Source organism: Empidonax traillii, unplaced genomic scaffold, assembly GCF_003031625.1.
Source record: "Empidonax traillii isolate 1590-97213 ecotype Southwest subspecies unplaced genomic scaffold, ASM303162v1 scaffold624:size695616, whole genome shotgun sequence".
Taxonomy (NCBI): domain Eukaryota; kingdom Metazoa; phylum Chordata; class Aves; order Passeriformes; family Tyrannidae; genus Empidonax; species Empidonax traillii.
In genome coordinates this window covers 650,910-675,871 of record NW_020955817.1, presented here as the reverse complement: position 1 = coordinate 675,871, position 24,962 = coordinate 650,910, and the positions used below count along the sequence as shown (strand labels likewise).

Below are 24,962 nucleotides of genomic sequence, written 5' to 3'. Positions count from 1 at the left end.
TAGATAATGGCGTTTTTATTCATAACACCTTCAACTCAGACTGCAATTACTTCAGTTTTTAAAGTTAAATCCGGGCAGCAATCGAGGAAAAGGAAAAGCCCGGACACTCCCTGCGTGCACAAACAATGCAGCTCTGAATAATACACAGTAAGTTTATTTCATTATTAACATGAACAGTAAAAAGAGGACATTTGACAGGATTTTACTTCAGGTCCTTTTCTTTATTCCTCTATTGTGTCCTTTTTGCCAGTCTCTTGTCCCTCAAACTGTGGATACTTTGCCTCAACGTCAGCCCAGGTGAGATAACCGTTGGCCAGGTCACGGATGATGGCAGGGAGTTCAGAGATCTGCAGGCAAAGCCACAAAGACACAGGAAACACAAAGTCAACAAAGTCAGGCTGCTCTGGTTGGGTATTTGGAGAATGTGGGTAGCTTTTACATCAGCGACAGAAGGGGTACAAGGCATCCGCTGGGGGATCATTTTGGGGGAGAAAACCATTAATTAGAACATCTTAAATGACAGTCGGTGTCATAACTCAGTTATCAGGGAGATCCATGGGGTTTTTTTTTATTCCACCCAGAAATACAACTGTCTCTGTGGTGGGCCACAGCAAGGTTCATCCCTGGTAATGCTGTGCTACAGTTCTGGAAGGGAAAAAAAGCCAATACATACAACCAAAATTGCTGTAAGCCAGGATTTAGCCAAGCCTTATTTACTGTAAGACCAGCACAGAAGAAGCTGACAACCTTTTCTTCGCTCCCCACGGCCCACGGTCATTGTGCAAAGTATCGGCCAGAAACCAGAAAATTTGCAGGAATTAAAGGAAAACAAAGTCTCATCTCTGGTGCTGGGCAGTGAGAGCTCACCCAGGTGGATACAGAGAGAGGTGGGTGCCCTGAGGAACCAGCACTCAGCCAAACCCCCTGCCAGCCCAGCAGCCCCAGGTGCTTCTATAGAGAGCAAAGCTACAGCTCAGCCTCACAGCTGACCACCATCTCCTCCTCCTCCTGGAACCAAACTGTTCCTGGGGTGGGGGCCAGGGAGAGAAGAAAAACACGAAATCCCTCAAGACTGGCCACCCACAGCTCTGAGCAGTTCTGCTCACAGGCAGAGACCAGCACAGGGAGGTTTGCCATTCCAGCACTGTGGCCATACCAGCAGAGCACACTTAGGGCAGGTGTGGCTTTTGGGGAATGGTTCATCAGCTTCTCTGATGCTGCACAGGCGACACCAGCAAGAAGGCAGCTGTAAGGCAAAAAGCAAGCAAAGATCTGCCTTTCGGTGCCTGTGGATGCAGAGGAGCCCTGCCCTTGAAAGCCAGACACAACCCAGCTAATGCTTTTACTCAGCAGCCTTCACTCGTTAAGAGCCACCCTAAAGAGCAGCGCAATCAGCACAAGCAAGGCTTTCAGGTAAGATCAACACTTCTGCATTCAAAAAAAACCCAAAAGCTTCTCCTCATTTCATCAGCAGGGCCTGTATCTTTCTGTCTGACCCGTATCTCTCCCCTGGGGATTTCTCAGAACACCTAAATCGCCTGCAGAGCTGGAGGCAGTTCCCCCAGAGCACCACAGCTGGATCAGAAACAGCAGGTAATGCCCTCCCCAAGCCCCTCAGGAACACAGCTGGCTCTGCCAGCAGCCAGACCTGCCCCCCTGCCCCTCACCTCGGCGCGGATCTGGCGCATGGAGTCGCGGTCGCGCAGGGTGGCCGTGTGAGGCGTCCGGTTCACGGTGTCGAAGTCGATGGTGATCCCGAAGGCCACCCCGATCTCGTCAGTCCTGGCATAGCGCCGGCCGATGGAGCCCGAGGAGTCATCCACCTTGTGAGAGATGCCGTTCCTGGTGAGTGCTTCAGCTGCAGGGAAGGCAAGGGGGATCACCGGGACTCGTTACACGCTCAGCAGGCAACACAACCCTACAACAGGCCTCCTGTATCCTCACGGCGCTACCTGAAGGGAGGCTCCACATGTCCCATGTTTCAAACAGCATCACAGACCCTCAATTTTACTCTGACAGAATATCCAATGTCTCAATCTCTGTCAAGACTACAGTCCCACAACTCTGTTTTAACTCCAAACCACACCAGCCCTCATGTGTGCTGGGAAAGATTCAATAAATTAGCTGGCCAGTAAAGGCAAAGAAAACCTTAATAACAAACCAACAAACATACAAAACCTCCCCCCGCCACTGCTCCAGACAGCTTCTCCCAAGCAGGGGGAAAGGTGTATTTTTGACACAGCAGGAAAAAAAAAGAAACGTCTTTTACACTGCAAACCAGCACAGGAAAGGTCATGGTGTTGGGTGTTTTGAGGGAAGATGAAGAGTTTGATGGATACCCAAAGCTTATGGACACCAACCAACTCAGCTGGTTTAGGTAAACAACGCTCCCTTTGCATGTGTAAGGGCTATGGGATCCCAATGCTATTTTCTCCCTGTATTTTCTCCCAGTGCCATTTTCCCTCTCTCTTCCCAGTGCACATCCCCACCAGACCCACAGTGCTTAACACACTTACATAATTCCTTGACAAAAGGCATGAATTCCTGATTCTGGCTCAGAGGAAGAACGGAGCACTTGAACGGTGCTACAACAGCTGGGAAGCTGAAGTACTAAGGAAAAAAAAGAAAAAGTACAAATAAATACAAGTTCAATGGTTAGGTCAGACTCTCAGGAGGTGAGAATAAGCTCTGATTTAGGCTGGAGGCAGGGTGACTGTTCCAGGGGAGTCACTGGCCTTCTCTTAAGACATCAGCATTCAGGGCCAAGCAGTAGCACCTCACACCACTGAAGGACTGTTTTTCTCCAGCTGTCCTCCACCCCCCCTTATCTCCTGAAGCTAAATGTTACTTCCTACCAGAAGAGGTCTACCAGAGCCCTCCTGAAGAAATTTAACCTCATCTGAATTACAGAAAAATGGAAGGGTCGAGGGGTCTTTCCAGGAGATTTATTCTTAGGCACAGCCTAAACCAAACACCCTGTTTGAGAGACTCCACACACACGAAGCATATGCAGCTCAAATGCTTTTAGCACCCTACACAGACACCCTCAGAAAATAAAAATGTGCCAAAAGTGAGGGAAAATAATAAAACTTTTCAGGGCAATCAGTAAGGCCTAAAAGGGACAGGAGTTATGCATGTGAGAGGTACCAGAATACAGAGCAGCCTACACTACACAGAAAGTAAAATGGAGACTAGAAGGGCAGTTAAGTCTAACATTTTTCATGAGCAGCTTGGGATTGAAAGTCAACTGCGTCCCAACCCTGGGCTCCTGAACCTTGTTTCCCCCACTCATAACTGTATCACATCCTGTAGCAACCTGAAGGAGCACTGTTACAGTTCTTTACCGCAGTCTAGCAGCCAGAAACAATGAAAAACAACCAGCCTGGAATTTCCAGCCAGCTTCCCACGGGCCACCAGCAAGGGCACAGAGCACCCCATTCGGGCACTGGCTGGAAGAGGCTGGTGCTCTGGATGTAACACACACTGGCCCCAGCTACAGCAAAGCTTCAGGCCAAGGTTTTAGGGTTGCTCAGAATCACAGAAGGCTGAATTTCACAGGGGACCGAGGAAACAGTTAGTCCATTGTCCGTCCTGCTGCATGGAACTACGATTCCAGGAAAGGCAGCAGAAAGAAAGGAAATTAAACACTGAAGAGATGCCTTTCTCTCAGCAATGGGACACTGCCAAGTGTGAATCCAGAAGGAGGAATTTCTCACCCCCTTGGCAGAAGCACAGCGGGAGCCTCATGCACACATGGCCCCAGAACACTCTGAGGGAGCATGTAAAAATGACACGTACGCTGGCAAAAACAGCAGCCCTGCAGCCCACCTGGGCTCTCCCAGCTCCACTGGGTGTTGTGCCCTCTTATTTTAGCCCTTTCCCTGGATGCCAGGGAAAGGCAAGTGCTTGCAGGTGGTTTCAACTGAGGCCCAGCCACGGGAAAGCTCACCGTTCTCTGCTCGTCTCCTTCCCGGATGCGGAATGTGTGTTCAAACACTGTGTACATGATCCTTCCAATTCCAAACGAGGGTTCAATTACATTTGGGACGATTTCTTCCACTGGAACACAAAATAACACACGTCATCACTAAACATGGATTTATACACAGAGAAAGATGTGGTTTCTGATGCTGTCTTTCTGCTCAGAAGTTCTGATTACATGTATCTGAGCGCGTGGAAATAAAAGGTTAAACGTTTCTGCTCTACACACAAATACCTGAAATAGAGATTTGGACTTGGTCCACGTACAGAATGTATTTAGGCTGTGAGAAAACAACTTGGGGCCCCATCTCTGGCCCCGAGAGCAAATAACACTGCACAGCTTCCATCCATGCAGATGAACCTTCTTCCACTTCACAACAGCAAAGCCTCATCCAAACCGTTCACTGGGAACAGTCCCTGCTCCACACCAAGCCATGAACCACGTACAGGCATTGTCTGGGGGTGCTGTTTGGCACGGACGTGTCACTGAGCGGAGCTGGTGTGATTATCAGCTACCAGAGGAACTGACTGGACTTGTAAGCTGGCAGAGTCTGGTCAGGAGGGCAGCCTGGAGGGCTGGCAGATGCCAGGGGACCCGGCTCCAGGCAGCAGAGTGACAAAGAGGGGCTCTGAGCACAGAGGTCTGCAGGGAGCCCTTCCAGCAGCCTGTCACAGCCCATCTGCTGCACTGCAATGGACACCGAGCTGAAAGCTCCCAAACCTTCCCAGCTCCTCCACCACTGCAACAGCTGGTTCCCAGCACCACATGGGACCTCCCAAATCCTGGAATATGCAGCTGTAGCACTGCGACTACAATACCTCACTCAAAGTCTACTCATGGGTGACCAGACCAGGTAACAAGCTGGCAAACTGGCCCACATCAATGGTCACTGAAATCCCACTGCTGTGTGAAAGCCTTCCAACTCAAACAACAGTCCACATTTCAAGGAAATTACACTTGGCATCTTTCCTATGCTGTGATACAATATTAACAGGAAAATCCCACTGATAAAGTGTATCACATTCAAAGTGTATACTGATCTGCCTCTTACTGTAGATGATCAAACAATAAAGATACAAATTTACCATGTAATGTTTTCTGAAATCTCTTCACAGTAACCATGTCCTTTGTTAATTTAAAAGTTTTCCCTTCAGTTTCAACAGTGAATTCCCTGCAAAGGAAAGAGAGATCACTTAAAAGCTAGAACAACAAACAAACCAGTTGTATTTCCTTAATTGCATCTGTTGGTTGACTGTAAGAGTGGGATGAAAGAAGCCAGGGCAAACCCTAGAGATGAAACATGTAGCACACCCATTAAAAGAAATTTGCATTAATAATAAAATTACTACACGTCCATTAAAAGCAACCATTTTCATAATCACAGTGAACTTGGTTGTGGTTAACAGCCTGAAGCAAACTCAATTAGGAAATGGAAAACTCTCAGGACGAAGCACATACACTAAAGAGAAAAAGAGAGGAAGACAAAGCAGGCACTGGCTGCAGACTTTACTATCAATAAAACCAGGATACTGCTTGTAACTCATCTATTGAATCATTTCAGTGAGATTCTGGATGGACTAAATTCACTTTCTCCTGGGTTTGATGTGTGCACACCATATCCTGCAATGGTTACTCTGCTACTTTTTCTACACTTCCACACTCACAGAGATGTAAATGAAATCAATTTTACGGAAAAAAGAAAAATGTTAATGTTACCATTCTGGAGAGCATTCATTAATCCTACACCTTGTACCTTTTCAGGCAGGAAATGAAGTTTATTTTTTTATTACTGCACCATGAGCTTTCTCATAACATATACAGCTGTTGACCTGCTTCAGCCAAATTAGACAGCTGTAGAGACCTCTTATATTTTCAGTTCTGCATGTGTTAGGAAGGCAGGCAGCCAGGTCAAGGAAAAACACACCAATTCCTGCCTCAGTAAGTCAAAGGCTGCAAGAGGTCCTAAAGCAGCTCGGTGAACACTGGAGGATACTCACACAAGTTTTGGTTCTTATTTAAGTATTTTCCATTAACTGTGTTCCACTAGTCACAGAATTATTTTATTAATTTTAAAATTTAAGTTTAAAACCATCTAGCAGTTCTGGACAACCCTCAAACCAGAGCAGGGAAGCTGGTGAACACTTGCCATTTCACAGAAGTGTCTCTCTCTTCTGGGATGATTCTGCTAAAGCTCATTCCCACACAAACAAACAAATATTTGATTTATGTGCACACACCATGATATATGTTGATGGATGACCAGCAATGACTGGTGGAAGGGACAGCACCAAAACATTTCAGATGATCCACACAGCCTGCTCTCATGAGGAAGCTGGTTTCAGGTGGCTCAAATAAATCCAGCAGCACTTGAGGAACCCACAGAAGGTGTCAGAGGAAGGCACCACACACACACAGCCAGCTCACCCTTTCTCGTTGAGCAGCTGCTCCATCTCGGTGATGTAACACTCGTCACACATGGAAAGGTATTCCATCACCACCTTTGCATCCTTCTTATAAGCTTTGCCAATGGCTCCCTTATTTGCCTCAAACTGAACAATGTTGACTGTTCTGTACAAGGCAGTTAAGGAGTTTGTGAGCACAGAAAGCAGGGCCTGGTTCTTTCATTATGTCAAAGCTAATTGCTACACAACACAAACAAATCTTCTCCACCTGGATTAAGGAATTTCCCTCCAAGAGAGGAAAGGAATGACAAGAAATACCCACAAGCTCAAATCTTTGCAGGTTACTTCCCAAAGTGATGCTGCTCTGTAGTTCTAGGTTTCCTTGCTAAAGTTACAGGTGTAACTTTAATTAGAACTGTGCAGTTCCCCAAAACATCAGATCACTTCTCACTTCAGGAGGATTTGGTTTATTCTGAAAGGATATAGGTTCTTTGAGAGGCTTCTCAGCTATAAGAGGGACTTTGGTGGCGCGGGCATGGCAGGAAAGGTCATAGCAGGAGCGATCAGCACAGCCAACGATCTCAATCCAACCCTGGAAAAACAAAAGTGGAGGCTTTCACCAACTCACTTTTTTGCCCACTTAACCATCAAATATGTTTATTCACCCCTAAACCCTCCCTGCTCCCACGACTGTTTTTTCTGCATAATTAGCTCTGTTACGATAAGCAGCCCTCACTCACTAGTTGTCCCTTCATTTGAGCGATTCCATTTGTTTCCAGAGGAAACAATCAGTCATGTAACCAGCGCCTGTGTTCAGGGCCAGGTTTTCCACATGGCTTGGCCGAGCACAGCCCTGTGCCAACAGCTCGGGGCTGGGGCCAGAGCACACAGCCCTGTCACTCACGTGCCACGGGGCACACAGACATCATGGCCCCAGGGTGTTCACTGCTCCCGAGCACGGGACAGACAGCAGGGAACCAGCCACATCAGAGTGGCCAAAAGCCTGGCTTTACAAGCTGGTAGGACACAGATCACATGCAAGGGAAGCTCTTCTTTCAACATTTCAGCGTGTTTGGCAAGGAGGAAACTCGTCACCGTTCACACAGAAGTGATGAAGCTTTTTTAATAGGTGCAGCAAATACAACCTCCCCCTGGATTTCCTAAAAGACAATCCTGCATAAGAAAAGGCTCCTCAGCTGCTTCCCATTCACACCGTCACATCAGTGTGGACACACAGGCAGCCAGATGCTGGGTGGTTTTCCAGCCTGCAGTGACACAGCAGGGTGTCAGGAAGGGTATGTGAACAAGAAGAAATCCCTGTGCTTGAAAAACTGTGGTGTTCCAAAACACCCTGAGGAATTTTTACACAATGAAACCACTAGGTTACTACAGGTACTTCTGAGAAAGCACAAAATACAGGTTTATGTGGTTGTCCAGCCTGGAGAAGGGAAAAAGGCTCTGGGGAGACCTTAGAATCCCTTCCACTGCCTAAAGGGGCTACAAAAGAGCTGAAGAGGGACTTTTGACAGAGGCATGGAGTGATGGGACAAGGGGGAATGGCTTCAGACTGACAGAGGGCAGGGTTGGATTGGACATTAGGAAGAAATCCCTCCCTGTGAGGGTGGGGAGGCCCTGGTACAGGTTGCCCAGAGAAGCTGTGGCTGCCCCATCCCTGGAAGTGTTCAAGGCCAGGTTGGATGGGGCTTGGAGCAACCTGGGATAGTGGAAGGTGTCCCTGCCCATGAAACAGGCATTGGATCTTTTAAGATCCCTTAACCCAAAAATTCAATGCATAAACTTTATAGAATGAATTTTAAGCTACTCAGAGCAGTTCACTTCTTACTACTGAGTGCTAAACATTTTTGGTAGAGTTAAGTGACAAACCAAAGTGGGGTCCACCTCATAAGGTGATTTTGTCATGCCCCTGGGATTGCTGTGCTCACTTCTGGGTTGGGACACACTGCTCTGTGAGGGTTGTCCTGATCCATGACAAGGCTTGCAAAGTTTAATAATTTTATTTAAATGGTGTGGCCCACACATGTTCAGTTTTGGGCAGGCTGGGAAGAGAGGCTGTGAACTTCTCTAAGTCAGCTACAGACATTCAGAGGAAGCCATTCCAATTGTTTCTACAGGTCTTTCCCACATGAAGGAAAATCAACCATCTGAGATGCAGGAGGTTTTTTTTCCAACCTTAAGTTTGGTAGAACTTCACTGGCTGCTATTCCTCTAAACAGCTGTAACAAAACATCCCTAGTAATAAGTCTAAATCCAACGAATACAAGAGAATAAGCACACAACAAGGCCTGAACTAAAAAGCTCTTAATGAGTCAGCAGGAAGATGATAAAAAAAATCTTTGGGAATTTTTCTCCCAGCACCAGCTGTCTGAACTGGCAGGACTGAACTCATTTCTCACAGCCTGGAAGAGGGAAAGGAAGAGCAAGCATTCAGGCAGGAAGAAATCTGCCCTGGAGTAATGCCTCCAGCAAAACAAATCCTTCCCCGCTGCTGTTACAGAGGTTTAAGTCTTTGGAAAGCACTAGGACTCTGTTTCCCTTAATTCCAGATGGATTTCAACCAGTGAAACGTCCTCAGGCTACTTCAGGCTCCAGCAAAAGAGTCTGGACCTACAAAAGCAGCATGAACAGTTCCTAAACTTAGTGCAAGCGCACTGCAGGGAGCTGACCAGCCCCCCTAGCCCTGGATTCAGAACATTTCCACTGCACTGAGTGTGCTCGGGCCAACTGATTTTAAAAAGCAAGAAGTAAACCAGATCTGACAGGGGGAGAGCCGTTTTCCCTTTGCCACTTACATAGGACGTTTTGGACTCTGCATCCCAGCAGTCGCAGGCGTAATGAGCCATCTCGTTCTCCATGTGCTGCCGGAAGCGCAGCTTCTCCGGGGACACACCGACCTTTGTGAGGAAGAGGTAGATTCTGCCGATGAAGTAACCGAGAACGGAGTTGTTGATCACACCCTGGAGAGGGAAGAAGCGGGAAGAAAAGACTCACAATCATTCCCAAGGAAGCAATGCCATGATTTGCTGTGCCTCTGCAGACGACCTGAAATGTTACAGGCAGAATTTCTTGCCCCTGCCTGTGGTGAAGTACTGTTTCTCCCCTGAAACTCTTACACCTTTTCAAATTCACCTCGTGCCACTGGCACCATCTGAACAAACGGTAAGTTATTGTTCTTTGAGCCTGTTAAGTATTGAGACTCACCACTCGCTGTCTCTGAAGATCACCTACTTGTAAATGACCCACTGTTTGCTGCAGTGCAGTGCAGCCACTGGCACTACAACAGCTACACCCTACAGCTCAGAGCTGCAATACAACAGAGGGGTGGTGTTCTTTTTTTGTTGTTTTCAGTTTTGAGGGGTTTTGGTTTGTTTAGGGGTTTGGGGGGCAGTGTTTCGGGGCTTTTTTTATTTGGCTTTTTTTTTTTTTCTTTTTCATTGGGGTTTGGGGGGGCTAGGGCAGAGGGGGTTGGAAAACCAACCCATTCATAATTGGATGAATCAGGTAGTGAAACCTCAGTATGCAAGCCAAGCACTGTTTGGGGTCAGCAGCTGAGTACTGAGATTCCCAGTTAGCGCTGGTATTAATATTTTTAGCCATAAGCTAAGAGTGGAGCTTAGCCTCTAACCACTATCCCAGCACCACCTGCATCCTTTCTTTGCTGGCTCCAAGGGCCAGGCTTGGATCTCAGTGACACTCAAGATTTCCTGAAGAGAACCTGCTCTTGAATCTGGGAGCAAACCCCAGCTGGCACCAACACAGCAGCCTGTAACTTATCCCTGGGAGCAATATTCCAAAGCTCCAGGTGCTGGCAAGAGGAAGGTTACCTGTTGGACAGCATCTCCCAGCCGCATCACGTGGGCAGACTGCCCGCTGACCTGGGCCTTGGAGGAGTACAGCAGGATGTTGAGATCTGCCACATTCTGAAACTTGGGGTGGTTTTTCTCACTGGGATCCACAAAGTGCTCAATTTCTGCCATGGTGAATTCCCTATGAAAACAAACAAACAAAAAAAAGGTGTAGTAAATATTTTAGCATTAGCCACAGCCCCTCTAATGAAGTTATTGTGCTTCAGCCTCTCACAAGCAAGTCAGTAGGGTAAAAGCTTGCACAAACCCAGAGCCAAGACGTTGTATGGACTGGAACATGAACCAGTCTCATCCCTCTGGATTTAGTTTCATCTTCAAATTCCTAATAAAACTTTCTACAAATTCATTTAGATCTCTCCAGGCTGTGGTTGAATCAAAGTGTGTGAATCAGAGCAGGGAATACCACCTTGGGAAATACTTCCAGAAGTTCTCTGGAGTCTTTTTCCTGACTGCTGTGATGCCCATAGTGCAAGTGTTTGTTCCCTACAAGGTCAATGAAGACTAATCCACTGATTAATTCAGCAGCCTTAACTCATGTCAGAGGTGCCAAAAATAACCAGGTGAGGTGATAATTTCTTGAAGGTAATGGAACTACCACACTCAGCAACAGCGTGCAATCTGCTTTAAGAACTTGTCTTTAACACATCTATACCCATAGATTGATTCTGAGCCTTCTTGCTTGAAATCACTTTCCATTGAATTAGTTCATTATCAAGAACCTTTAAAAAAAGCTCTAGGTAATAATTAACTGTAAATCACAGCCATCAGGACGTAATTTGCTGTGATTGCATAATAACAGTCTCCAATAAATGTGCCACAAGCGTGTAATTTATATTTGACTGAAAATGGTTTCAATGATAAAAGTTCCCATTTCCAGATGTGCAAAAGAGAACAGGAGGACTGAGAAAATTCCAAAGACTTCCCTTCATGTTAACAATGCCACTGCCTCTCAGTGACATTTGTGGCACCACATTAATCAGTCACCAAGTTTACAACACGTACTGCCTGTGCATGGGAGCTCTTGTTCCAAACTATATGGAAGAGATTTGCAATCAGAATAGTTCAGTTAAAATAGAGATACTGTCCTTAATGAAATGCAACTATCACTTTCATCCAGAGATAGAACTGAAAGGAATTCTCCATAACCCTGAGCCTTCCTGCTCCACTGACCTTGTGACACAAACACGTGTCCTGAGTCAGGTTATCTCACAAAAGTGAAATAAAACTCTTCTCTGTAATAACCTGTAGAACTGCAGAATCTGCAGGATCGAGTCAAGGAAATATTGCTGCAAGGTCAACCATGTTTTGATTTCAGTTCTAAAGTATATTGCATGGACATAATTAAACAAGCAAAGTCCTGTAGAGAACACAGCTACCTTTAACATGACTCGTTCAGACGAGGCCAAATTCTGTCACTCAAACTGAGTTTATTTCTAATACAACAACTATTTTCAGATTTTACTTCTCACAAGCCATTAAGACAGAATTCTGTATTTAAAACCTACCTCTGTGAATCCCGAGACTCACTAGGCACATAATCGGGATTCCTCTGGGAGAAAGCACTAAAGTGAAACAATCCTGTGCCAACCAACACGGAACAAAAGGGAGGTGCCACCTGCCCCCTGGTACCCTTCTGCTGCAAGAGGAAGATTGCAGTACCTCACTCTGATAAGGCCGGAGCGGGGTGAGATTTCGTTTCGGAAGGAATTTCCAATCTGGGCAGCAGCAAAAGGCAGTTTGCCTTGGTTAAACTCCAGGAGACGTTTGAAGTTGAGGAATATTCCCTGTGCAGTTTCTGGCCTCAGATAGCTGAAAGGAAATGGGGGAGAGGAAAAAATCAGGAAGGTAAAAGGGCGGGGAAAGCAGGGATTACAGAAATACACAGTTACTGCCAAACTTAAAGGTGGTAATTTTTCTCTTGAGTCTCAACTTCAGACATGAAACAATGAAGCAACAGACTGAAGGGGAGGAAAAACCCCAGCATCAGCTGGAGCCCAAACACTGCGCTCCACAGTTACTCTCAAAAGTAAACCGGGTGACTTGGTTGGTTTTGAGATGCAAGCGTGGAATGGAAAAAAGGGGCTTTGAATGAAATACAGTGGCCAGTGACATCAAGGAGGTCACAGGGAATGCAGCCTCCCTGCCTTTCCTATGTATGCCTGTGCTGCACCAGCCTTCTAATAAGCATGGATTTTGGAGGCAAACCGTGACTACAGCACTGAGGGGGTTTAGGGTAAGGCCCCTAGAATCCCTACAGTAGGTTTTCTACAGCCATGATAAACTGCCAGAGAAGGCTGGGGCTGAAAGGCAGGGGAAGGTTACTCAAGAAACTTCATTTTTATTCTTTTCATTTTTATTCTAAGTGATCTACAAAGCAGGGAGAGAACGATGAGAAGGAGATTAGTATACCCACCCAGGCATGTTTCCTCCAGGCCCAATGGAGGTCTTGAACATCAGATTGAAAGAAACAGGAGGGGACAGGTCATTCCCAGTGACAGGTGACTTCACATTGTAGTTCACAAAGAGATCTGCGAGTTCTTGCTGGCCATAATTGTCCAACTAATAGCAAAACACAAGACAATAATTTTAATTACTAGACAAGATAACAGGAATCAATAATGCCCCCTTCATCTTTTACTGAGCATGATCCACAGCTCTGAATCACCTGCTCAAAATATGCCCACTTAACATAAATTTTCAAGCAAGCTAAAGCTTGAGACAGTGATAGAAGAATACTTTGCACATTTGCAAACCCATTTTAGTAATAAGAGGTCCAGGATTCAGTCAAAGCACAGGAAGTCTGAGCACAAGAGTGGGTGTAAAGCAGAAGAAAAGTCACTGGGACTGCACCACCACCCACCAGAAGCTTCTTTTGAACAGTTTCAGCTAAAACATGGGGAGCTCTGAGTTGGGAACGAAAAAATAAAGCAGTGAGGGAGAAGAAAGCTAAAATTTCTGCAGGGCTTTGTTTGCATTCATTTCTCTTTCTTCTGCTGTGTGAAACACAATATTCAAGCTACGCATTAGATGCTCTTTTAGAGCTGCTCTGAATTTCAGCTAAATAGAGCCAGTCTGCAGCTCAAAGTTTCTTGGTGAGAGATTTTCCATCTGCTCTAAAAATAGCTTTAATGACCACAAGTGGGATAACACTAGCCCCTTCAAGGAACCTACTTTCCCTTCTCTCTGGATATCAAGCAGTAGTAGAACCACATATCTAATCACAACCTGATGCACAAGAGCATTATTTCTGGCATTGTTTTGTGCATTTATGTACCAGCCTTTTGCATATGTGTCTTTAAATGTAGTTCCAGTACTTTAAAGTATCTATACTGAACAGTGCAGCAATAATTTAACACTCAAGTTTAAAATCAAATTAACTAAAAAAAAAAAACTTGTCATGATACTTCACGTATCAGAGAAACAGAATATAAAAAGACTTTATTAACAGAGAGATTTCCCTAAAGGATGGTCAAAGTTCGGCTTTGTAGTATGGAAATCCTAATGACAGCTGCTCAGTGATGCAAACCACTGGCAAAAAAAAGTTTCTCTTTCTGGAAGAAAGCATTCGTTCTGTGCATAGCTCTGGAAGCAATTCTCCTAGAAGTGATGAGAACAAACATTTAAAAGAAAGAAAGAAAAACAAATGGAAAAAAAGAAAGGCAAATGCCTGTACAGCTGCTCTGGAATGTCAGCCTGAGCACAACCATTCCCATGGTAAACACAGGGTGCAGGGTGACAGAGACAGAGGAACAAATCTCAAGGGCTTCAAAAGCTGAGACAACTTCAAAACACACCAATTCAGTGCTAAGCTGATTCAGAAAACCCTGACAAAACTTCTCATCCATCTCTGTTGTAACAATCCAGCAGTGAGGGATTGACAAAGGTGTGAAGTGGAACAGAGCAGGCCAGCTCCAAAGACTGAGCTTCAGCCCTACCAATCCAACACTCAAAGACTAATATAATAGCAATAACTCTGCAAAACAGTGTGAGGGAGATGGGATTAACCAGCAAGCTCACAACCTTCATTAACAAGTAAGTTTTCAGTATTTGTGAGCATGTAAAGCCCAACATGTATCTCTGAGGTCAACACTTCCGAGCATCCTCAGGAACAGAAAAGGGACACTGCCTCTGGAATCGGAGCATTGCACTTCCCCTGCCACACACACCTCCCTGAAGCACCCACCTCCTCGTGCAGGCCCCTACCTGTGTCAGAACATTTTCCATTTCTGCTTTTTTCTCTGCTGTGCACTTCTTGTCAGACATCAGCTTTTGCAGGTGAGCTGTAACAAAAGCAGGTTGTGAGTTTACATGGAAACTCCACCACTGACAACACTCTTAAAGCCTGACAAATCAGGAGGATCCTCCACCACAGGTGTATGTCCACCACTTCTCCTGACATTGTCCTTCAGGGTAATTCCACGCATGTCATCAGGGCAATGGTGGTCCACAGTTCAACTGTATTGATGTGCCAGGGGGAAAACAACAGGTCCTTATCTAGTTTCTTTCCAGTATTATTTCCTTAAACCCCAGCAATGGCTTTGCATCCCTTTCTCCTTGTTTCCTTTCTATACAGACAGAAATGAAAGGCAATGCGTGAGGCTGAGCCAGCAAGGCTAATTTCATCCCAATGCACAGAGACACGTAGGGAGTTGGTGCAGCGGGGTCAGATTGTGTTCCACTGCACAGCACAACATCCTCTGGGAGACACAAAGGCAGGCAGTGATGCCAAGCCTTCCCACTCCTGTTTGAAAAAAAGCAGTGTGACTTTTCAGTCAGTAACAGTTCAGTTTGGCAGTAACAGCAGGTGGCTGTTCAGCAGGGACGGGCTGCAGAACAGACAGGGACACGCTTGTTTATGAGGCTGTTCAGCAAAGGAGGCAGAGGTTCGATGGGCTCCTTTTGAGGTTTTTTTTTTTAACTAAAAAAAAAAAATTCTAAATGAGTATTATGAAAACTGCTTTCATGCCAATACAGCTTGTTCCACATGCTTAACTTCCAAGGAAAAGGCTCAAAAACTAGAGAGCACAAACTACTTAAATGGATGGCGGAACAATCCTTCCTTTCACAATGGAGCTCTACGTGAAAAAGTTTTCAAACAGGTTTCTTATTCCTAAGAATGGTGTCTTTTTTTTTTTTTTAAAAAACAAATTTTCATCAATAATTAGAAAGAAGTGTTTGAGGACTCTGCAGATCTAAGAAATGCCTGAAGTTTATTTCTAAGGTACACACATTAGTCAGCAACTGCCACGTAATTGACCTTTGCATGGGAAAAACATGCTCTGACTCTTAATATCATCATTAAATAATTTCTGAGTACTGAATGAAAAGCAACTGAAACTCAAGAAAACCCAGACCAGAATAAAGTAGAGACCAGTAATCTTGTTATACAGGGGGCCCTCAGCTTAAACAGAGTAATCTTTTAGGGCCTGATGACATGGGATTTTATAAAAAGGGACACAGCTATGTTTTCCCTAGAGATCCTGGACCCTGTTTAATACACTCACAGAACTTATGGGACCTTCAGCGTGGTATGATCATCTAACTACAGACACAAGTATGAAAGACTGGCTACACCAACAGGCCTTCCTTGAGGAGGATTCTCCTTTCCAATGTTTGTACCACCATAGGCCCACTCGGCCTTGGAACAAAGTCAAACCTTTCAAGAGATGATCGGCACGAAAACATTCCCCATTCTTCACATCTTTCACCATGAAGTCAGCAAACTTGTCCACGTGGCCAGAAGTCCTAGAAGAGATGATAAAGAAAAAAAAGAAAAAAGGAACATGACAGCTGCCATCAGAAAGCCCCAGGTACTGTGTGATCCCAGTGGACAGACCATTATCCTTCAAGCTACGTGCTCAAACTGCAGGGTCACTCCTGCTTCAGATTAAAGAGTCACGTTAAACAGCCCCACCCTGCAGAAAATCTGATTTGTGAGAAGCATCAATACACCTAAATCTTAAATTTTAAGATGACATTTAGTGCCTTTAGGACATTGTGATCGAAACAACACATAGCTGCAGTTGTGAGGAGCAACCAGTAATTCAGGTGGACAGATTCCCAGTATTTTAAACCAGGGATCCATGAAAGCTTCTGCCTGTTATACCACAACCCACATAAAGCAACACAATTGATTCAGGTCAGGTCTCAGTCCAAAAGCTCCTGACATATTCAGCAAATCTGTGGTGGTCTTAGTGTAGACATGCAGAGGTGAAAGGGTCCAGGGTCTCAACTCTGTTCTCACCCTGGAAAAATGGTGCCTCTGCCTGGTCTGTGGATAAAGAGAGGCCTTTGATCCCCAGGGCTACAGAAGCATCATTTGCATTCAGGGCTCAATTAACACACTGCATGGGGTCACCCCTCCACAGAGGAGGGGAAGAATGGTCAGGCCACTGTCCTAAACAGGTGTCCCAGGTTTAGACAAGTCACCTAATCCATTTTTTTTTCCTTCTTCAACTTTCAGGAAAAGGAATAATGACAATTTCTTACCTAATGGGACTGCTAGGAGACACTGCCAGACATGAGTACTGCTATGTCCCCTGATTTATGGAACAACAGCTTCTCACACTGCCCTGTGCACTGGGATCTAATTATTTTGCACTGCAGCAAGGTATGAAATTGGGTGACCCAGTCTCAAGATCCCTGTGTGCCATTTTACTGAACTCTACATATTAAAAAGCAACTATGACCAGAAATGACGTGCTGCAATAAAAAAAGGACCCGTATTTACTTCAGAACTGGCTCTGGTGTGAGCATGGTGCAGTCAATCTCCAGGATCTGCTCCTCCTGAATGAAGTGGTGTCTCCATGCTTGGATGATGTTGTTCTTCAAAGCACACCCAACAGGCCCAAAGTCATACAGACCACTGACACCTGCAAAGAGAAAAAGGGGAAAAAAAGTGTGGTTGGTGCAAGCACCCGCAGACCACCCTGTACACAAACCAGCCCAGTTCAGCTGCAGAGCACTGGGGTGGCAGAAGCTGCAACTGTTAAATATCTGTGACCAACAGCTCCAAAATCCACACTCCCTCCACCAGTGGATTACATTTTGTGAAAGAGTTTTGTGGGAGCAAGCTCTCTGAAGGAGGAATCTGAACACAGAAGTGATCATGCACAAGCCAAAATATGTTATTGCCAGTAATAACACATATCTGCCAAACAGCAGTTTAGCCACGAAAGGGAAAAAAAAAAAAAAAAGCCAATAAAACAACCCAGAGTGTTTATTTTAGTATCTTAGGTGAAAGAGCAATAACCATACAGTCACTGTGCTGTCTCCTGAGATGCTCCTATCAGCCATCTGAAGAGATTTAACAGCCACAACTGTTCACCTGTGCCATAAAGTTCATTGACAAAGTTCACTAGGGTAACAGGTTCTAAAGTTCACAGTGGATTTCAGCATTATTGATCCCCATGTGGGCCATTTAGAGCTTGATGAGCCTTGTGGGTCCCTTCCAACTCAGGATATTCTGTGAATCTGTGATTATCTTGCCAGGAAAAGCTCAAACAGAGATGAATGTTTGAGGAAATAAGCTGGTTGCCCCCTTAAATGCCAAAACACCCTATCCCTCTGCAAAGACATCACCTTCTACAATGAAATGTTCAGAACATGCATCCTGAAGTCCACTCATTTACATTCAGAAAGGAAAAGACAAAATTTCAGCTCAAAGACTTCAGAAAGGAGGAACTTTTGAAAGGCTTACAGACTCAAACAAGAAAGTTAAAAGCCAACTCTAAAAAAAAAAATTCTTTTATGTTGCATTGATATAACAATGCAGGGGTACAGCATTTCACCCAGCCAGAAAGACCAGAACATCAGCCTAGAGGGAATAAAATGTAAAACTCTTCAAACTCATACCTCCATAAATAGAAAAGGCTTGATCATAGAAAAACCTCCTTTTCAGAGTGTCTTCCATCTTAACTCTGTCCACGATGTCATCTTTGGGCTGTAGGGCCAGTTCCTGTAAGTCAACCGAACCAAAATCGGTGAATAGCTCCTGTTTCTGGCAGGACAAACTCTCTGGAAATCCTCTCCACCATCCACTGTGAGTCAAAAGTCTGCAAAGACCATTTTGAAGCAAAGGTATCCTGCCAACACGCTCATTTTTCCAAGGAGGAACGGTCCCACTGGGATTCAAGTGCTCAGTTATGAACATCATTGTCTGAATGCAGCACTTCAGACACTGGAGGTGGACTCATGGCCTAACTTTCAGACAACTAACCCCGGGCTAGTTATCCTCAGCTTCCTTCACAGTCACTGCAAAGAAATGCCAATTTCCAAAGCAATTCTTCTGACCTATTTCCTTCTCCTGCCTACAAAAAGAGCTTGAAGTGACCAGCTCAGGCTACACACATCTAACTCTTGGCATATATGAACCTTTCAATGAAGTGCTCCTCACATGAAAGAATTCTGACTGCGAAGATTTACAAGCACCATCATCGTTGTGCTCTGACAAAGGGGTGTATTTAGGTACCTGTACAGGTAAATGTAAATATATTTCATAAATACACCCCCCCTGCACTCAGAAAATTTAGTTACAGAGTGCCTTAATGCCCTGACTAGATACTGTGAAAATGTTTTACAGCAGACCCACTGTTTTATCTGGAAAACTATGATTTTTGCCAATTTATGAGTGAGGTCAACAAACCTGGAAGATTTTCTTCAAGAAAGACGTTTTGAGAATTAAAGAAGAGTTAAGCCAAGAAGTTAAATAAATTCAGATCACCTTAAGTGTCTCACATCATCATTCTGAACAGCTCTTTGGTAACTAAAGGTATTGTGTGTCCATTTATTTCAAGCTTTTTCCTTTTTTTGACATCTTTAGAGACAAATAAGCGTGGTTTAATTTTAAAAGCACTGTAACTCTGCTGCTCCCCTGGATTAGCAGAAGCCAAGGAACAACTTTGCGTGAGAGATAGAAAGAGTCAAAGATGAGACAGAGAACACACATGATGGCAAGTACCAGAACAGGACTTGGATGGGAATCCACCTGGCAGGCTCTGCCCAAAAACAGAGAATGTCATTTGGGTGACCAGGGTTTCCTAACACACAGGATGGCTTTTGCCCAGAGAGGGACAGAAGGAGAGCAGCAGTGGCACAGCCCAGTTCTGAACTGGCAGGGAGGAATGGCAGCAGCACAGGTACACAATTTTGCAGACCCCCTCTACTACCTAAAGAGATCAGTTCCTGGACTGTGCAGAGAAGGAGATGTTTATAAACATAAATGTATTCATAAATAGAAGGCAGAAGTGCCTGTGTTAGCCTTCAAGGACGAAGAAAGACCCTGTATGGGAGCAGAATCATCTACTGACTTATGGTTTGAGGACATAAAACCAAGGAATTTTAAAAACTTAACTGCCCCGCCCTGCTCAAAGAGATTCAGAGCTGTTCTGCTTTAAGTAGGAATCACAGGGGCTGAAAACCACCAGCAGCTGCTAAAGCAAACCCTCACATTGCTGCCTGCCCCAAAAGGTGCTGGTGACGGTGCTGCCTTGCTGGGAACACCATCAGGAGGGACGCACTCCCATCCTGGAGCGCGGCACTCCCAAGGGCAGATGCTGCCTTTGCAAGGTCACTCGTGCACCGCCAGCCCACACAGGTTGTGTAAGTGCTGAGCACACCTCCACACTGCATCCTACAGGCCCTCTCCCAGCACAAAGGTGGGGCTCTCAGGGATCCCAGGACTCCTAATCTGCCTGGCTGCATCCTCTCCGAGTTCTGAGGGTTGGGAAACAAAATCGGGAAAACACTTCGATGCTGTTCACTCCAGGATGACCTGGACGTCACTGCAATGGCTTCAAAGCACAGTTCTACGACGAATACTGAGTAAAAATGACATTAACTTGGCTTATATGTGTGCAAACAGGCAGCCACAAGCCCAGACCTGGCAGAGAGCAGCACCTGTTCTTCTCACATGACCCTGTAGGGCAAACAGGGCCAAAGGGTTTCACTTCAGGTGCACTCACGTGCTCACAGTGAGGCAGCCGCAAGCAGCGGTGCATTGATTCATTAATTCATTCATTTTTAGGAGTTTCTTTTTGTTGTTTCAGTCTGGAAAGGGAAGGAAAGTTCGCAGGATAAAGAAGTGTATTTTACTTCTTTTTCTCAAAAAGGGGACACAATTTCAATCTATCCCTCTTTTTAAGGCTGAGGAAAGCCATAGGCTACTTGAAATGCCTCCAAAAACTTCGTTTAAACTGCAGCAAAGGAAATTATTTCTAAATAAACATGTTCCACGCCAGTCTGGGAATTTCAGTGCTGCACAAAGAACCTGAAGAGGAAACTCTTCAGAGTGAGAGCATGAGCTCTCACTGTGCACAAAAAAAAGACCTATACAGTAAAACAAAGATTAGTGACATATACACTCAAGTTCAGCTTTAATTACAGACCACCTCAATTTGAACTCATATTTGTTTGCACACTGATTTAATGCTGAAAGAAATTAGTGTAACAGATAGAGAACGAAATTGCCACAAAGTGGGAAACCTGCAAACTACTTCAGAAGTGATTTAAACAGTCTACCCTGCTGTGACTGTTTTGCCCAAACCAATACCGCAAAAAAAGAACTAAGTAGAGATTTCAAGGCTTTTCAGGCAAGGCTGGGGGACTCAAAATTTCATTTCCAGACTCACCTTTGCTTCTAGAACCCTCTTCCGAGCTTTGAGCTCTGCTACAGCTCTGTCTATATCCACCTGGGGAGCTTTCTCTTCCTTCAGCTTCCTTACCAGCTCTCCCTAGAAAGAGACAAAGAACAATGTACAGATTCATTCTTTGAAGACCCCTCCTTCTTCCAGCTCCCCTGGTAATCCAAAAGGAGGGTTTTGTTCGGCCTCCCCACTCTCCACACAGGTCTCCAGAGGCTGCAAGTGAGAAACACTTATGCATTTGAGAGTTAGAAGAAGTAAACATCATTAGAGAAATTCAACCACCCTACACTGTTGTGAAACCCCAGACCTGCTATTAAACCTCAGAGTGTAAATCTACTTCTCTGTGTACAACGGATTTCCACAAATTCCTGGTTTACGTCTTTGAGGATGCCCTAAGTGGATTCTCAGACGGTGTGCACAGGCTTTGTGCTCTCCCACTCAGTAACGAGGCTTCTCTTCCTTCTACCCATTCCTTTACCTTCAAAACTTATGACTATTTCAGACTTCTTTTTCTCTGTCCTGCCTGATGGAAACGGAGCAGTAAGGACACAAATTTTCAGAGGAAGGTCTCCCAGAAGGCAGACACTCTTTGCCTACTGTCTGAGCATGATCTGTAAAAATTGCTATTATTTTTAAAACCCGTTCAGTAACTTTGAGAAAAAAACAAAGTCAACAAAAAATAAAAACACCCTTGGAAAAAAAAAAAAAAACAACTAAATATTTAAGAGCAGCAAATCCCTGCAGGGGGCTTACACCAAGATCTTGACCTGAGTCAAACCACCATCACCTTGTTACAGTTCCACAGAGGTCTCTCTGCCCTGTGGGGATGATTCTCCCCTTTCATCCCAGGGATGTGCTCAACCCCTACACACTCAACACCATTCTTTTCTGAGCATGATCCTCAGCAGTCGTGCCCAGTTTGTCACTGAACTGGGATATAAATGAATTAAAAGTGTTCCTTAGAGTCCACTCTTTGTCACCAAAACCAAGATCTATCTTGAATTACTGGGAAGGACAAAGGAGCTGGAGGAAAAGAGATGTCAAGTGGGATGTTCTAAAAATGGGATGCTCCAAGTTCAGCATTTTTCTTGCATCTTGCACTTCTCCACTGAACAAAAAGGAAAAAGGGAAAAAAACCCCCACTATCCATAGTGGTTACATTATTCCCATAACACCAGCTTTTTCCTAAATTCTGAGCTTTCCTGACATTGATATTACAGGTAACTTACTTAGAAAGCAGAGAGAAGAGAATACACTAATTGCCATTCTGTAATCAGATTAGAGAAACTAAAAGTACTTCAGAGACCGAGGGGTTCAAAGGCTAATTTTATTAATAAAAGAAGGAAGTCTCCAAGCACTGCATTAAAGCAAACACACTCAAAGAGAAGGAAAAATAAGAATCCTGTCAGGCTCCTTAACCCTGTGGGCTACCAGAACAGAACAAATCTGCTGTTTCCTTCCTGTTAACTACTTATACCCAAACGTGAAAGTTTTACTCGGGGGTTTAGGACTCCAACTGCCATTCCTGGGTAACGTGGCAGAGGGAGGGATCTGATCTGGGGTTTTGGTTTGGTGTTTTATGTTTTGTTTTTTTTTTTTCTTTTAAAGTAGTAAGTCCAAATTGCCTTTGTCGAGCCAGGGGGTCGGCAGCAGGAAAACATCAAGGCAGCGGCAAAGCAGCTACTGCTGAGTCAACAGAGCCCTCACACCCTGCTCACTGCTGAGCATCCAAAAGCAGCACACAGCAACTCTTTGTCCTGACCTATAAGTAAGACACACTCAGACATATGCAAGGAGGAGGGGAAGGAAAAAAAAAAAAAAAAAAAAAAACAACACAACTGAGGCAAATAATTACGTTTGCTGACAGGACTCGGTCTAATTAAAGCTCCGATCCCGAGCCCAGCCCAGAGGAGGAGTGCACAGCAGCACTCGATGTGGCAAATTTTGCTGCAGCTTTGTCCCACAGACCAGCAAGGCAGAGAAGGGATCCACCCCTGGATCACGGCAGCTTATTGCATCAGGCACTGCTGCAGGAAGATACGCTGCTCACTCTCCATAGGCTGAGAGTCCCTTAGGTTTAATTAAACTCCTTCTCCTGGAGCTGACAGACACAGCCTCCCGCATGGAGAGGTATCAACTACCCCAATCTTTGTTACTCCCCCTCCCTTCCCTCTTGGGCAAACATCTCCGGGAATTACTACAGTCAGCAGTACAACACGATATGGGCAGCCCCAGCTACACAAATTCACCCACAAGCCTTCCCTTGGCACCCCACACTCCAGTTTCAATCCCAGAAAAGATGGGGTGCCTTGATACTTTAAAGGCAAATGACAGCACCCCGGATTTTAAACTAAATAAATTGGCTGGTTCTAGAGATCATTGCTTTATTTACAAGCAGCTCCCTTGCCAAGGCATTATGCTGTACAATGATTCATAATAAAAACTCACTGAAGTGCTGGCATAATTAGAGGGCCATAAATCCACTCATTTAATGGGAAAACACACGCACAAATCCACGGATACAAGGGACACACACGTAGCTATGCGTGCAGCTAAGGAGAATAATATGGACTGAGCCACTTAAAGGAGACACATGGGGAACACCCGGGCACAGGTAGAGAAGGGAGGAAAGGGAACTCCACGAGCTCCACTGCCATTCGTGTCACAGCAAGGGTACCAAGATTTACTCAGGAAATTAAAAGACGACCAAACCCTTCACAGGTAAGAAGGATGCTAAAGATGGGAGACGGGAAGAGAACGTGATGCAGCCCCAGCTAAAAGGAGACAGCACCTACCTAGACAAACGAGAATGATGAAATGGAAAATATGCAAAGGAATTAACCTCCCTTACTGCATCGGGCAAACATGCAACTCCAAAGAACGTCATTTACCTCCGAAAACCCGGCGGAAACTCATCTCTAAGGGGGGGGGGGGACACCGCCGTGTGACCCCCAAGGGGATGCGGACACATATGGGGGCTGTTCGACAGAGAGAAGGGCTGTAAACCAGGGCACGGCGAGCGCTGGCCCGGGCACAGCGGGCACAGCGGGCACAGCCAGCCCGGGAGGGGACACCCAGGTGGGCTGGGCACAGACCCAGCTCAGCCAGGCGGGGACGGGGGGCGACCCAAACACGACACCGCCGACCCCTGCGGCTGAGCGGGGACCCCTCACCCACGACAGAGACCCCGGGGACACCCCCTAGGGGACCCCTCCTGGACAGAGACCCCGCGAACACCCCCTGGGGACCGCCCATGGCCCCGCAGTGCCCGGTGTGTGTGTGTGTGTGGGGAAGGGGGGGGGGAGCTCAGGGATGCGCCGCGACCCCCCGGCAGGGCGGGCAAACCCCGGGGCGCGGGGGGACACACGGGGGGCACCTCCCACGGCCCCGCCCGGCCCCGCTCGGCCGGGCCACCTTACCCTTACCTGCTGCCGCACCGCGGTCCGGAGCGGCGCCAGCAGCGCCTCGGCCTGCGGGCCGTCCATGGCGGGGGCGGCGGAGCGGAGCGAGCGGGCGAGGCGGCGCAGCAGGGCGGGCAGGGCGCTACGGGGAAGCGGCATGAGCGGGAGGAGGGGGCGGGGGAGGAGGAAGAGGAGGAGGAGGAGACGGGGCGGCGGCGCCCGCCCCCCGCATGATGAAATCGGGGCCGGGGTAAAGCGAGGCCGGGCTCCCGCCGCGGCACTTTCCGCACGGGGCCGCGCCCGCAGATTCGGCACGGGAAGGGAAAGGGTGGGAAGGGAGGAAGGAAGGGCGGCAGGGGGAGCGCGCACACGGCGGAGCGGGGCCGCGCACACCGAGGGGCGGGAGCGCGCACGGGAGCCCCGGGAGCGCTGCGCCCCCGCGCGGCGGGAGCGGGGAACGGCGGGAGCTGCTCCAGCCTCGCCCCCCCCCACACACACACCCTCAGGGGGCACCCCCAAAAAGTGTGGCTGTACCCGAGGGAGGGGGGGAACCACCCCGTTGTCCCACGGTGATCATTCGCCCCCGACCGACACAAGGATTCGTGTGTGGGGCAGGGCGATCCCTCATCCCTCCCCCCCGAACAGGTGAC

The 24,962-nt window shown here is 46.4% G+C and overlaps 1 protein-coding gene across 1 annotated transcript; it reads right to left on the bottom strand.

Annotated features, from left to right (window-relative positions):
* GARS (glycyl-tRNA synthetase) lies at positions 1-24,470 on the bottom strand. The gene is made up of 17 exons (XM_027898810.1): positions 24,337-24,470; positions 20,897-20,998; positions 18,123-18,225; positions 16,999-17,140; positions 15,925-16,013; positions 14,472-14,548; positions 12,682-12,827; positions 11,928-12,077; positions 10,227-10,389; positions 9,195-9,359; positions 6,869-6,976; positions 6,407-6,552; positions 5,068-5,153; positions 3,950-4,059; positions 2,517-2,610; positions 1,668-1,858; positions 1-347 (listed from the first exon to the last, which is right to left on the bottom strand). The coding sequence occupies exons 1-17, from the start codon at positions 24,394-24,396 to the stop codon at positions 222-224; spliced, it is 2,058 nt and encodes a 685-aa protein (XP_027754611.1). The 5' UTR covers positions 24,397-24,470; the 3' UTR covers positions 1-221.
* Between the last annotated feature and the right edge of the window lie 492 nt (positions 24,471-24,962).

Excerpts from the sequence above, each read along its gene's own strand:
- GARS (XM_027898810.1), bottom strand. The coding sequence starts at position 24,396 with ATGGACGGCCCGCAGGCCGAGGCGCTGCTGGCGCCGCTCCGGACCGCG. Across the intron at positions 12,078-12,681 it reads CCTGGAGGAAACATGCCTGG|CTATCTGAGGCCAGAAACTG; the intron begins GTGGGTATACTA and ends ATTTCCTTTCAG. Across the intron at positions 2,611-3,949 it reads AAGGAGACGAGCAGAGAACG|TACTTCAGCTTCCCAGCTGT; the intron begins GTGAGCTTTCCC and ends TTTTTTCCTTAG.